Source organism: Mauremys mutica, chromosome 5, assembly GCF_020497125.1.
Source record: "Mauremys mutica isolate MM-2020 ecotype Southern chromosome 5, ASM2049712v1, whole genome shotgun sequence".
In the NCBI taxonomy this organism is placed as follows: Eukaryota; Metazoa; Chordata; order Testudines; family Geoemydidae; genus Mauremys; species Mauremys mutica.
In genome coordinates, this window is record NC_059076.1 from 95,835,928 (window position 1) to 95,851,057 (window position 15,130).

General features: G+C 43.2%; 1 protein-coding gene across 3 annotated transcripts in view; it reads right to left on the bottom strand.

Moving 5' to 3' along the window:
* Positions 1 to 15,130, bottom strand: part of GABRB1 (gamma-aminobutyric acid type A receptor subunit beta1) — a 228,708-nt gene that overhangs the window by 75,992 nt on the left and 137,586 nt on the right. For all 3 annotated transcript variants that reach the window (XM_045017371.1, XM_045017369.1, XM_045017370.1), the window contains exon 4: positions 9,899 to 10,119. In XM_045017371.1, coding sequence (XP_044873306.1) covers positions 9,899 to 10,119 — 221 coding nt within the window. The remainder of the gene's footprint in view (positions 1 to 9,898; positions 10,120 to 15,130) is intronic.

Below are 15,130 nucleotides of genomic sequence, written 5' to 3' on the forward strand. Positions count from 1 at the left end.
AGAGGGGGCACACAGCCCTAGGAAGCTGTGAGAGGGGTTGTACAGCCCCTGCTGCAGCCCACACCACAAGCCACATGGCAAGGACTCATGGCCCCAGCTCCAGCCCCCAGTAGAAGCCATGGGGCCAGGGTTCCAGCTCCAGCCCCCAGCTGAAGCTGCAGGACAGGGGCACAGAATCCTGGTTGCAAAGTCAGATCCAGTTGCAGGGCAGGGGAGCAAAGGGTCCCGGTTCTAGCTCTGGCTCCAGCCGCAGTCACAGAGGGGAGGCCCCCAGTCCTGCCTTCAGCTCCAGCTTCAGCCACTGACAGCTGAAGCAAACTACATCACACAGGTCTGGAATCAGTGAGTCTAAATTATAGACTTAGTCATAATACATATTTAAACATACAGATTTATTTGTACACTAAACAAACAACAGGGGTAAAGGGCCGGGTTTTTTATTCAGTCAATAAATCAACTTCCCAATTTGCAGACCTCTCAGATATGCCAGAAGTCTAGTACTTCTTGGATGACTTTGCCATAGTCATGACTTGCTTCTGGGCAATCACAAAGCTGTAGAAGTCCTTGCAACTCATCCAGAAATTCATTTTGACAAGGGTTTCACTCCACACCAAGTCTATGCTGCTTCGATTCCGGACATCAGTCCATGCACCTTTCATGATTGAAAATACACGCTCTGAGTATGCATTGCTTACGGGTATACTGAGCACGTATGACACCAGCTTTGCCATGTTCAGGAATTCAGTGCTACTGTCCTTGTTTCTCAGCACTTGAGACCAGAGTTCCCCAACTGAATAGTTTCCAGGCTCCATCTTGGAGTTGATGTCTTTGATGATACAGTATTCATCATAGAGCTGATCAAGATCCACTGTTTTCTGAAGGTTTACAGCTGTCACGGCCGCAGACAGATCCTTGTATTCGAATACCCTATTAACTTTGATGTTCAAGCACTGGGTATTGAACAAGTAGCCAGTTGTTGAAAAATCAAACCATTTCTCCAAATATAGGATCGACACATCGTAAAATTTCATGAAGTCTTTCTGGAGACATGCAGCAGTGACAGGCAGCATCTCAGTTAATGCACTTTCAACTTTGGAGCCAAAGAATATGTCATTTTTCCGTTGCTGAAGTTTAATTCTCAGAGTATTCATTATGGCATACACTTCACATGCTGTCATACTCTCATTTTCCAAACAGAGCACAGTATCATTGAAGATTTTCAGGACATTCTGGAGGAAAAACAGATGAACCTCAACTTTGCTAGGCCCCTCACCTTGTTCACCATTTTCCCTGTCTGAGAACAGCATCCATAGAAATTTTGGGCACTTCTCACTGCCCAGAGAAACAAAGTAGCACTTAACAGCCTGCCACATATTTACAAGCCTGTTTACAGCTGGGAAAAGACTCAACCAGCGCGTTGGAACATGGCACAGTAAAGTGGCATACTCCATATCCACAAAGTCAAACATATCCTTCAATGCTGCTACTCTCTTAGCGGAACTGCTGAAATGATTGAACATCTTAATCACCAGAGTCTCAATGTCAACTTGTAGGGTATTGCTAGCATGTTTCACGGCGTTGTGCACAACATGGGCAGGGCAGTTTGCTGGCAAGATATTTTCATTTTGTTTTTTTAAATTCTGGTACACGGATTGTCGCTTTCCATAATTCACGTTTGCATTATCAGCACAGTAGGAAGACACTTTGTTTAGGTCTAGTTTGTGTGTCGCAAGTTTTTCAAGTAATGTGGTGCTTATTGCCTCTGCAGTCTCTTCACTTTGCTCATAGAAGTCTAACAGTTTATCTTGGACCCCATGTTCAGGTGTCCAGTATCTCAGTGATAAGGGGAAAGTTTTCACATTGCCCTTGTTAGATGCATCTGTGGCAACTGAGAAATAGGGACCATCTGGTTTGTTGAGGTCTTTTAAAAATTCTGTTGAGAGCGGTGACAGCACATTTTTGATCAATGCCTCCGCTTTAGTCCGGCCACAGCTGACGTGCTTCGCAATCGTTGAATCTGGATACAAGGTAGGCGCCAGTTTAAGTTCACAGTCACATGAGCGATAGGAGTGTTGATGGACTACTGTGTGGTAAACTTGAGTTAGCTCAGTAGCGATAACCTTGTTATTGAAGGATTCATTTGGCTTGCTGAAAAAATGTGAGACCAGGGTATTGCTCTTGTGAGTCTGGGTGTTTTGTCCATGATTTTTTGATTCAGCATGATGCTTAACATCAGACTCACCACCATGGCAAATGCTAAATTCCTTCCTGCATGCTTTACAAAAGGCTTTTGCATCACTCATAGGATTTCCGAATCCAGGTGTAAGTGGCTTCCCATTCTGTCCTGTATCTGCACTGTCTTTTTTGTTTTTTGGTAGTTCGCTCCTCCCTTGCCGTTGCCATTTCAGGTGGGGTTTTCGGCTGAAGACCGTTAGCTAGATAGCTAGCCACTGAAAAGAACTGCATCTGAAGAAAAGAACTGAGCAGTCTCTGTGCTTCTTACGTGTTATTACGTGCTCACTGTAGTTTGTCCTACGGTATGCACTGTGGTTCAGAACTGTAAACTACATATTCCTACTGTAAATTTGTGTTACACCGGAAAACAACCTGAAAAACCAAAATTGCCAGTAGATAACCGATCACAATCGGGTTTAATGGGACATTCCCAATCAACTAATTTTCTATTTCACTACCAAATGTAAAATTTTACCTGAATATCGGGACAAATGGTTGTACATCAAGCAGATGTACACTGCCAGGTGCAATCCCTGCTTGCTAATGTGGGTAAGTGAACTGGGCAGCAGCTTAGCAGTTCTCAGCCCCAGCCTGCCCTGTGTAGAATCAGCATGTGCAGAGGCAGGTGCCTCCTTTCCTTAGCTCTGCCATGAGCAAGGTGGACCGGTCTGCACACACTCTGCTGTGGAGGAGGATGCAGCCTCTGACACTTACCTCAGGGACCTGCCGGCCGTTTCCTGGGAGCCACCTCAAGTAAGCACTGCCGGGACCCACGCCTGCATTCCCTACCCCCGCCTTCAGTTGAGGAGGTGAGCAGCAGGAAAGGCAGGGCCGGCCAGGGGAAATGGGGCATGCATGGCGTGGCCAGAGGCACACTGGTCCGGCTGGCCCTGTGCTACCAGCATGCCCCTTCCTGTTGGGGGTGGGCCCATGCTGCGCCACACAGCTCCCCTGCCCAGTGCCCCCTGGATCCATTATGACTTGCACCCCCTGAACCCACTATGCCCAGAGCTCCCCCACAACAAATGCACAGTGTTGTGCACACCACCACCCTTACTCAGCACCCCCCACCCATAGCCCCACCACAGCTGCCCAGCACCCCACACAGAACACCCCCACTTGCTAGTTTCCCAATACATACAGATTTCCCCTCCCTGTGCCCTTCCCCACAGCCCCACCACCACAACTACACAATGCCCCACACAGATCCCCCCTGCCCAGTGACACACACAGATCTCCCCCACTTCCCAGCACCCCAACAGGCCCCCACTGCCTAGCACCCCAAAACACACAAACCTCCCCCACTGCCCAGCGCCCTCCACACCCTCACAGCCCAGCATCCCCACACACACCTCCTAGACACTCACCATCACACCCTGCCCCCTTCCCTGGCTGCACTCACCAGCCCTGCTGGGAGGTGTCTGGCTCCTAGGGTGAGAGCGGCAAATGGAGTCTGCAGACTCTCCACGTGCTGCACCCGCCACAAGCACGAGCTCCGTGGCTGTGGCTCCCATTGGCCAGGAAAGGCGCCAATGGGAGCTGCTGGAGCCGCGGAGCGGGGCTTGCAGGCACCAGCAGCATGCAGAGCCCCTCCCTCCCCTCGAGGGACCTGCCAAGGAGCAAGGTGAGTCACAGCGGGTGCTTACCTGGAGTGGCTCCCGGGAAGCATCCGGCAGGCAGGTCCCTCTGGCTCCTAGGGTTGCGGGTCAGGTCGGGTCGAGGAGGGAAGGCGGGGCGGGGCGGGGCGGGGGAAGAAAGCGGCGCGGTGGAGCTGCCGCCGATCGCGGTCGCGGCTTTTTATTTTATTTTTTTTCTTTTCCCCCTCTCCTGCGCTTGGGGTGGCAAAACCGTGGAGCTGGCCCTGCTGCTGCCGGCGCCTGCAAGCCCCGCCCCCGCAGCACGCGGCGGAGACCTCCTCGCCTGCCTTGAGCTGCACTGCAGGCTCCTGCCGGGGGGCGCGCCCGCCGGGAGCTGCCCCAGGGAGGTGAGCCAGCGGCGCCAGTGGCAGCTTGCAGACGGTTCTAGCCAGACGGTCCCGATATCGGGACAAAGTGCGTCCCGACCGATGTAAGGTCGGGACGCGGGACAAGTCCCCTAAAATCGGGACTGTCCCGATAATATCGGGACGTCTGGTCACCCTACCTTCAGGTGAACACAATTTATATATGGTATAATACTATTATAGGCTAGGTGAAATGTTGGGTTGAGATTAATGGGTGTGAATGTGCTCTTCAGTTAACATAACTGAAGGTATAAGTTAATTACAAGCTCCCTCTCCCCAAAGACAAAAGGGTGATGTGAACCTGCCCAGGAGTTTTGGACTGTGTGAGTGGACAGGTTTTTGCTGACGATTGTTTATGGGTGAGAGTGTCTGTGTGTGAACAGGCAGGACACAGAGCCTACAAGAGAGAGATTCAGGGCTGGTCTACATTACGGGGGGAGGTCGATCTAAGTTAAGCAACTTCAGCTAAATGAATAATGTAGCTGAAGTCGAGGTACTTAGATCTACTTACCACGGTGTCTTCACTGCAGTGTGTCGATGGGAGACGCTCTCCCATTGATTCCCCTTGTGCTTCTCATTGAGGTGGAGTACTGGAGTTGATGCTAGAGCGATCAGTGGTTGATTTGTCACATCTATACTAGACACAATAAATTGACACCCGCTGGATCAATTGCTGCCCTTCGATCTGGCCAATAGTGTAGAAGGCTAAGCTGCAGCCTGAAAGCATAGTGTGACCCTGGAGAAGCCTAGAGCAAGATTCTGGATCGACTGTGGTGGTTGAAAGAAGCTTGGGCTGTAAGCAAAGAAGTTGTCCCTTGGTTTTTGGTTTCTCCTCCACTGGGAGAAACAGGACTTCTACATTCCTTGTAAATAAGATTGCATCAAAGAAAATACCAGACTCCATCACCAATTTCTACTCCTTCCCGGAATATCCTCAGGGCTCTGAACTTTGACAAGCCACTAGGGTCAAAAGGAGTAAAAATACATTGTTCTAAAGATCTACTGTGAAACACTGGAAAGCAATTAAATGTCTAAGTTATGACTAGCACTGAATTTTTTTCTGTTCCAAAGCAAAATGAAAACAAAAAATGTCAAAATACTTTGACTTGTTTTTCCCCCTGTGCTTGCTTTAAGAACTTCCTGCAGTACTGTACTTAGAATTTAGAATATATGGTATACCTTGTTCTCTGTCAGAAAACAAATTCCTCACATGTATAACATCTAATGTTAGGGGCAATAAGTAAAGTCTTTCTTACCTTCTATTACTAACATTATTTACAAGCATGATGCCTGTGACTGTCTGCTGTTCTTGCAAATCAGTGTCACTGGCATCTAAATACCCTTTGGTCTCTTGGCCTATTCTTTGCAAATTAAGAGAAGATGATATTACTAAACTCTAGATGGTGTGAGCTGTGTGTTTACCCCCAGTTGCCTTCCAGAGAGCTCTAGAGTGCTGGCCGTGTAGGAATCTTAGTCTCTGTAAAGGAACTTGGTGATTTAAATTAAACTAAATATACATATTCACAGACATCAAATGAAAGAGGTGAATTTACACTTGAAGACAATTACTTAGGGTGAGTGGAGGGTACTTGTGAAATGTAACTCCTAGTAGTAGAAATTTTATTAGTTCCTTAGGAGAAGAACTGAAAACCGTTCAAGTCCAAGTACTGCTGCTTCTTAATGTACTCTAATCCATCCAGGTCTTTATTATGACACTTATCACTGAAGTATCTGAACATCTCTCAAAAAGTTAAAAAAAAAAGCCTGTGGATTAATTTTTCCTCCTTACTTCTCTTGAGACATTAGGACAGAGTGTTTTTCTGCTCAGCCCCCTTTCTTCTCCTACCCCCATTGATACTCTTTATCATGTAAGATGCTTTTAAAGGCTTAAAATTTTGCTTTTAAATTAATTTAGTTGAAAAGAAAGGTGCCAATGGACAGATCAGGTGCCTGAAGTCCTCTATGTCCAGAAGAGGTACATCATGAATATCCTTGTATTGCCCTGCTTCCATGATGACCTGGACTGACTGCTTCAGGGAGTCAGAAAGTTGTTGGATTTCCGTGTCCATTCAGTCCTTAGCCTTTCTAATGAAATTACCAACAATAGTGCTAGCTGGGACCAATTGTGCTAGTGGTCTTGGGAAATGTGGATACTTTTCTGTTAGTAACTGGAATGAGAGCATCTACTTGGGACAGTTCTCAGTTCCTTATCTGCAGTACTATCTCCTAGCCAGTTATTTCCCATTTTGTAGTTGTGCAGTTGAATTTTTCCTTCCTAAATTAAGTACTTTGCACTTGTATCTATTGAAATTCATCTTGTTGATTTCAGACCAATTCTCTAATTTGTCAAGCTCATTTTGAGTTCTAATCCCCCCCCCCCAAAGTGCTTACAGTCCCTCCCAGCTTGGAATCATTTGCCAATTCTATAAGCACATTCTCCACTTCATTATCCAAGTCATTAATGAAAATATTGAACAGTATTGGACCCAGAACTGGCCCTATAGTCATCTTTAGGCACATAAATACCTCAGTAAATCTGGCCCGCCATTGTTAAAGATCCTTGGATGGTGTAAATTGGAGTGTCATGAAAGTCCGTTTACAGCAGCCAATAATCTGGCCTCTTGCGAGTTTAAAGAAAGCTCCGGAAAATCAATGTTTGAAAACTTTTTTGTTAAAGTATATAGAAGTGTTTTTTGTGACTATGTTCTTCCCGTATTTCTCCACTTCTAAGTTTGTCTTTTTGATGTTCAAGCTTCATGTGTCTCTCCTTTCCCTGCCCCACTCAACACACTGGGAACCACCCCCTGACAATCATTTTCAGAATAAGATGATTACATGGTGCCTTTCACTTGGAACATTCTTATGGTTTCAATAGTGGTCCCTGGCTTTTACATTGTCAACAGCAGGATGTTGTCTGTCAGCTCTGCAGCTCCAGCAGAAGCCTCTTTGTGGCTGGTGCCAAAGGAGTGTTTCAATGAGAGGAAGGCCTCCTTCAGGACTTCACAGGTGAAAGATCCAGGCTTGTCAAAAGGAGGCTGCATCTTCCACCTTGTATAGCAGTGCAGTTTATTTGCATAAGCAAGGCCTGATACTTTTATATAGACACTTTACTGAGATGAAGAATAAAAGAACAATCAAAACAGCTTTTTTCTCTGAACAGATGCTGTTTGATACTTTATGTTCAGCATTTGTTGTATTATGTTCAGTGCTGGGGACAGAAATATAAATAATCAAAAGGAAGTGAATTTGTAGCTGCTGTTGAGTATGTTAACATTTAAAGTATGATGATGTTGTCTACACCATTATCAAATAATACAGTCTCTTGAAAATAATTGGAAAAAGTAAGACATTAACATTTTATCTCTGTGAAAGGACATCAGTGTGTTACTGTTTCTCTATATGCACCACTACATTTCCATGTACAGTTTTTTGTACATACATTCACTGATCTGTTGCATGCAATGTTGGTGTAGGCTGTGTTGGTTCCAGAATATTTAGAGACAAGGTGTTGAGGAAATATAATTTATTGGACCATTTTATGTTGGTGAAAGAGAGAAGCTTTTTAGCTTACACAGAGCTCTTCTTCAGGTTTGGGACAGGTACACAATGTCGCAGTTAAATACAAGGGTGGAACATATAAGGAATTAACACAAGTTGCAAGAGACCATTCAAGATGACGTGGACACAGGACAAAGGAGAGTTAGTGGGTTACAGACTGTTGTAATGAGCCATAAATCCAGTGTCTTTATTAAGTCCATGATTGTTGGTGTCTAGCAGAGCTATGAATTAAAGCACTCAGGCTAGTCTTTTGAAGGTATTGTACAGGTTTCCTTTGAGGACGAGGACTAAGAGGTCAGATATGAAATGATGGTTTTATAAAAAGTGTTCACCAATAGTTGATATGGTGTTCTTGTCTTTTATTGCTTTTCTGTGAGTCCATTTGATAGAATGGTGATTCTCATTTTACCCACATAGTTGATACTGGGGCATTTAATGGATGAGGTCTGCCGTGTGTTGTAGGAGGCACATGTAGGACCCCTGGATCGTGAAAGGTGTGTTGTGGGAGGTGCTGATCATCATAGCCATGGAGATATTTCTGTTCTGTTTAAACAAATCCCCAGGATCATCAAGCTCATCATCAGAAGCAAGCGCTTCACTGACCAGGACACACCAACTCAAAGCTGCACCAAACTCTGCCCTAACAACCAATGCAATACCCGCAGATGTATCCCCACTGCTATGGTGTTCAACACCCCCCCCCCAACACACTTTTCAAAATCCGTGGGTCCTTCTCATGTCTATCCTAACGTGGTATACCTCATCAGTGCACTAAATGCCCCAATAACTATAATGGGTGAAACCAGTCATTCACTACACTCTTGAATGAACTCTCACAGAAAAGTAAGACAAAAACACCCTTTCACTCAGGGTGTAGCCTAGGAGGAATAGGACATAATGCCACTTCTGTGCCATATGGAAGCTGGGATGCTGTGGGCACTGAAACAGTTGCTGGCATAATTTAGAGCAGCCTGCAGGGCTTCTCCAAAGCTGCCTATGCAGCCCAGAATCCCTATAGCAGCACAACTCCTTTCTCCAGCCCTGTCCCAATGCCAGGGCACGTACCTGAGCCCTATGCCACTTTGCACCAGGAGAATCCTCATCTAGCCAGCTATGGCACCTTTTTACTGATGGAACAAAGAGTGGGGAGCAAAAACAGGCCAGAATCTGGTCCAATCTGCCTACTAGCATAGAAGATGTAATTAGATATAGAGCAGTATGTTAATAAAAACACTTATGGACCTTGCTAGTTACAAGTTAAAATAAAAGCTGTGTGGTAAATAATTCACACCTGAATACATCTAGGTTTCCAAGAAAATATTTACAAATAATTGAAAATGTCCTGTGACGTGTCCACAGGATGGATGAACTATCCTTGTATGCTTTAACAACTCTCATACCTCCTTACTTACTGATTTTTGAGTGGATCTTATCCACGTCTCCCAAACCCAGTTCTTTTGACTTGGTGAAGTCCATTAACTACCTCCTCTCTCAGTGCTTGCAAGATACTGATGACTCCAGTTGATATGCATGCTTGTAGTTCACTAAGAACATATTCCGGTGGGGATGAGCAAATGGGTCAGGAAATCCACGTTAAATGATAAAGCCAAACACACATGAAAAAATCCATCACTGGAGAGCATGGAATAGTGCATATTGGGATTAGCTAATTTTTGTACTTTTTCACCTACCTCCTGATTTTAGATCATTGCACACTTACTAAGCAATACTCAGCTCTAAAACTCATTCCAGTCAATTCATTGTTTGAGTAACACAGTAATGCCAGACTCCTTAGCAGCACCAACATGCTCAGAAGAGCCAAAAGATGTGGAGGCATTAAGCTTTCTCATCAGTCATAGTTAAATACATAAATGGTAGTGGTGTTGTGTTGTGGAAAATACCTGGAGGCTAAGTATGGTTCCTATGCTGTAGGTAGATATTTTAGTTACTTCAACCTATAGCCCCAGTGAACTTGAGTAAAGCTTTCAGAATAAGCCAAAATAAAGGAAAATATGTTGGTGATACAGCATGACTTATGGCTACTACAGTGTTGTGTACAATTATTCCAAAAAGACATGAAATATAAAGTAAAATACTACATACCGTAGGCCATAAAGGACTGTTCCATCAGGATGTAGTCGAATCATTCGATTTTTCACTGTAACCCCATGAACATATGACTTCTTGTCATTTTGGAAGTATGTGTCTGGCACCCAGAGCTGGTCAGCTACTCTATTGTCCAAAGTTAGGTTCAAAGGTATTCCAGAGTAAGACAGCCTTTTGTCCCTCCAGGACTGCTGGAAATACATTGTGAGCGTGTAGTCCTGGAAGCAAAAAGAAAAGATATTTTAGTAGTTGTGTATTTTGCACAATAGTTAATGTATCCATAAGTATTGAACTTAAATTATCAACACTAAAATTAAGTATTGAATACATTTGTATTAATATTAACAGCACACTTGAAAGTTTAAGGATCACTGAAACTTTGTAGCAAACGTAGATCTCTATTCAGTAACCACATCTGTGGCTCTTGAACTGTATATGTTAATGTTGAGCTTCCTTCTGATTACAGCTGGTGAACTGAAATATCCTTGCAGTTGCTGGAAATGGCAATAGGCCTCAGTATCTCCTCCCACATCTAATAGAGTAGTGGTTTCAACCAGGGGTACATGGCGGTAGGCAGAGGTCTTCCAAGGGGTACATCAACTCATCTAGATATTTGTCTAGTTTTACAACAGGCTACATAAAAAGCACTAGCAAAGTCAGCATAAACTAAAATTTCATACAGACAATGACTTGTTTATACTGCTCTATATACCAGGGATTGACAACCTTTGGCACGTGGCTTGCCAGGGTAAGCACCCTGGTGGGCAGGCCGGTTTGTTTACCTGCCGTGTCCACAGGTTCAACCGATCATGGCTCCCACTGGCCGCGGTTCGCTGCTCCAGGCCAATGAGGGCGGTGGCCAGCACATCCCTTGTCCCGCGCTGCTTCCCGCCACCCCCATTGGCCTGAAGCGTCGAACCGCGGCCAGTGGGAGCTGTGATTGGCTGAACCTGCCAATGTGGCAGGTAAACAAACTGGCCCGGCCCACCAGGGTGCTTACTCTGGCGAGCCACGTGCCAAAGGTTGCCGATCCCTGGTATATACTATACACTGAAATGTAAGTACAATATTTATATCTCGACTGATTTATTTTATAATTACATGGTAAAAATGAGAAAGTAAGCAATTTTTCAATAATAGTGTGCTGAGACACTTTTTTGTATTTTTGTGTCTGATTTTATAAGCAAGTAGTTTTGAAGTGAGGTTAACTTGGGGGTATGCAAGACAAATCAGACTCCTGAAAGGGGTACAGTAGTCTGGAAAGGTTGAAAGCCACTGAAATAGAATACTTGGCACTCATGCATTAGGGAGTAACATTAAGGGACTCCTGTCCATAAATCATGTGTTACATGTTTCTTGAGATTTATCCTCAACCTGAAGAGAGCTGCTTTTGCCTGATCTCAGCCAATAGCCAAGCCGGGCACTTGCAGAGCTCTTGTTGATGTGTTCTCTCATCTTCCACATTCCACTCTACAACAATCCAAGAGGGTATGCTGTCCCTACACCCTTTAGTAGATAGTAAATATTTAATCTCAAAGCACAAGATCAGGTACTTTTCCAACAGTGTTTATTAAGGCCATCAATCCCAATTCACCATTTATAGTCATGTAGGATTCACTTTGGTCCTGAGACTTTTCCGGGCCTGGAAACTAAGGGCTTGTCTATGCTTAAAATGCTACAGAGGCACACCTGTAGTGCTTCAGTGTAGATGCTACCTATGCCGATGGGAGGGATTCTCCCATTGGTGCAAGAAATCCACCTCCATGAGGGGCAGTAGCTAGGTCGATGGAAGAATTCTTCCGTTGACTTAGCACTGTCTACACAGGGATTTAGGTTGGCTTAACTATGGATTTTTCTTGTGGAGATCAGGCCAGAGCATCTGTGTGAAGTGAATTCTTATCTTTTATTTACTATCAGATTGTGGCCCAGGGGAGACTGCATTTACATAGGCTTTTGGTCTTCTACTCAGCTTGATGTGGAAAGAAAATTGTTTCAAAAAGCTTCTGAACACCATCTGATTTCCCCCCACCTCGGAATCTGCTGATTTTTAAGTGTAGTCAGTTTTTTAAAGTGGAAAGCCCCAAGAATTGTGTACTTAATGGAGCTCTTAAAAGATAACTATAGCTGCAGCATGTGGACTGTTAAAGTTTCCCTCCCCCCCATTCCAAGTGCCTGGTGATTTTTCTCACTGCCATAACTGTGTAACAAAATTATAGAGACTGTGCCAAACAGATTGCGAGAGGAGAATTTTCTCTACTCTGAGAGAAGGCCTTATGCCTGTCAGACTACCAAATCCGAACTTGGACTGTAAATTTTTGAAGAAATGAAAGGCACCATAAACTCTTCAATGTGGTGTTTGCACTCTTTATCTACAAGGACCTCTTAATGCACAGTTATGAAGAGTATTAAAAGTATATGGCCAACTTGCAAATCATTTTTCTGTCTGAAAATGTTGTGCCTGCTAGAGCTACAAATGACAAGATGACTACAACTGAGAGAAGTTAATGAAAACATTTTTCTTTTCCATTGTACTCTTGACAGCAATTTGTATAGTCAGTCTCTGTTTTGTTGGCAGTCAAGTTGCATGTCTTGTCTCTTGCACCGGCATAACAGCATCACACTTGTGCACCATTCTGTGTGGAGATCAGATTCCCAAGGCCATTCAAGAGTGGTGCTTACAAATAACAAAATGACAGGTTTCAGAGTAGCAGCCGTGTTAGTCTATATCTGCAAAAAGAACAGGAGTACTTGTGGTACCTTAGAGACTAACAAATTTATTTCAGCATAAGCTTTCATGGGCTACAGCTCACTTCTTCAGATGCATAGAATGGAACACACAGACAGGAGATATTTATACATACAGAGAACATGAAAAGGTGGAAGTATGCATACCAACTGGAAGAGTCCAATCAATTGAGATGAGCTATCGTTAGCAGGAGAAAAAAAACCTTTGAAATGATAATTGAGATGACCCACAGAAGATGTGAGGAGAACTTAACATAGGGAAGTAGAATCAATTAGTGTAATGACCCAGCCATTCCCAGTCTGTTTAAACCTAAGTTAATTGTATCTAATTTGCATATTAATTCAAGTTCAGCAGTCTCTCTTTGGAGTCTGTTTTTGAAGTTTTTTTGTTGCAGAATTGCCACCTTCAAGTCTGTCACTGAGTGGTTAGAGAGGTTGAAGTGTTCTCCCACTGGTTTTTGAATGTTATGATTCCTGATGTCAGATTTGTGTGAATAAATGTCTCTCCATGATATTTCTTGTATGAGAAATTCAAAAATTAAAATATTAATTCAATGAATTTCTGCAGCATTGATCTTTCATGTCTTGAACCATTTCTCTTGTAGAATGTAGAACTATTTATTTAGCAGGCTAAAATGATGTTGAATTTCATAATAATTGCAAGATCCTGTCAGATTGCGCTGAAATTATGGCATTCCAGTTCTTATTTATAGTATTCTGGTAGACTCCACAATGTGCTAGGTAATGTCCATGCACACAGGAAGAGTCCCTGCCTCAAAGACTTTGCTGTATTGGCATCTCTGAATGATGATAGTTAATGGATACTGATTTCCTATGGGCCTATAGCTCCCACCATCCCTCATGTGAACCAAAAAGGTACTGTATATTTGACTGTTAGCTTATTTATGGTCTCCATTATGGAGTAATGGTCTCAAGTTGCAGAGGGGGAGGTTTAGGTTGGATATTAGGAAAAACTTTTTCACTAGTAGGGTGGTGAAGAACTGGAATGGGTTACTTAGGGAGGTAGTGGAATCTCCTTCCTTAGAGGTTTTTAAGGTCAGGCTTGACAAAGCCCTGGCTGGGATGACTTAGTTGGGTTTGGTCCTGCTTTGAGCAGGGGGTTGGACTAGATGACCTCCTGAGGTCCCTTCCAACCCTGAGATTCTATGATTATTGGCCAAAGTTCCCAAAAAAGTATTGCTGCAAAGTAATGCTAAAAGAGAGACAATACAGAATTACTAATATATATATTTGCGCTATAAGCAATATCTAAGTTCATGACAAACTTTCATAGCTTACTTTTAAAGTAGAAAACAGTGCTTGTGATTGGCAAATGAAATTATAATGGGAACCACATGAAAAGGCATATATAATGGAAATCTGCAAAGGAACATGATTCACTTTATAGGTATATACCCTCAATATGACATTAACATATGATTGGGTAATATATAAAATGTAACCAACCGCAAAAAGCAAAATTTCATGATTGGTTGAAAAGTGTTACTTGGAATCTAGTATGGTCTCTGTTGTTGAATAGGCCAAAATTGTTGTGATCTTTTGTACTTTGGAAATTTGGCATGTATTGCGACATAATGGAATATGTAACTATCTAGATGATTGACCTCAAGAGCGAAATCTGATGGTGATTGGTGGTGATAACAGTATAGCTCACTGCAAATTTATAGAATGAAGTAAACACATAGGGTATTAAAAACCTATGAAATGATTACCAACTTGGACCTAAGAAATGCTGCAACCTGGATTCCCAGGAAGGGTGACTAGAGATTTTTCCTTTTTGCGTTTGTGCTGATTAATCCTAGATGTCTAAACTTTGATTAATAAAAAGCAATTGAGCATAACCATTTGATGTCTCCTTAATTAATGAACTGAACAGAACCCATTACGAAGTGTGTATCCATATTTGCTAACAAAGTTTAATTAATCAAGTTACAAAAAGATAACAGTGCTTGGTATGTGTTCTTGTCACTAGAAAATGGGCCAATATAAAAGCAGAAAGGGATAGGACCAGATGGGCAAATACAAGTATTTTAAATTTTTAGGATAAACACGTAACTCACATTTTGTGGCTTGAGAGCCATGGACATTTTCCCCTTCTGGTAAATCAGGTTTCTGCAAACTCTCTGTAGCAGTCTGGACCAATAGGTTTTTTTGTTTTGTATCATTTCACAAAGGTTAATCTCCAGATTTCCTTTGAAAGCAAACTTCCCAATGAGGATGGGATCAAATGAGTTATTCTGTAGCTCTTAAAACTTTACACTATTTGGATAAGACAACAAATGATTCAAACAAGGATATTGACAAATATTGACATATTAACAGGCTGTGTCACTGACAGGTTCCAGATTAGGAAATGGAGACTTTGAAGAATTCCAGTTTATGGTACAGAACATCTCTTCCTCCTCTTCTTCACCAGTCAGGAATCTGGACTCATAAGCTCTAAGTAGCAATGCCCACTGGAAC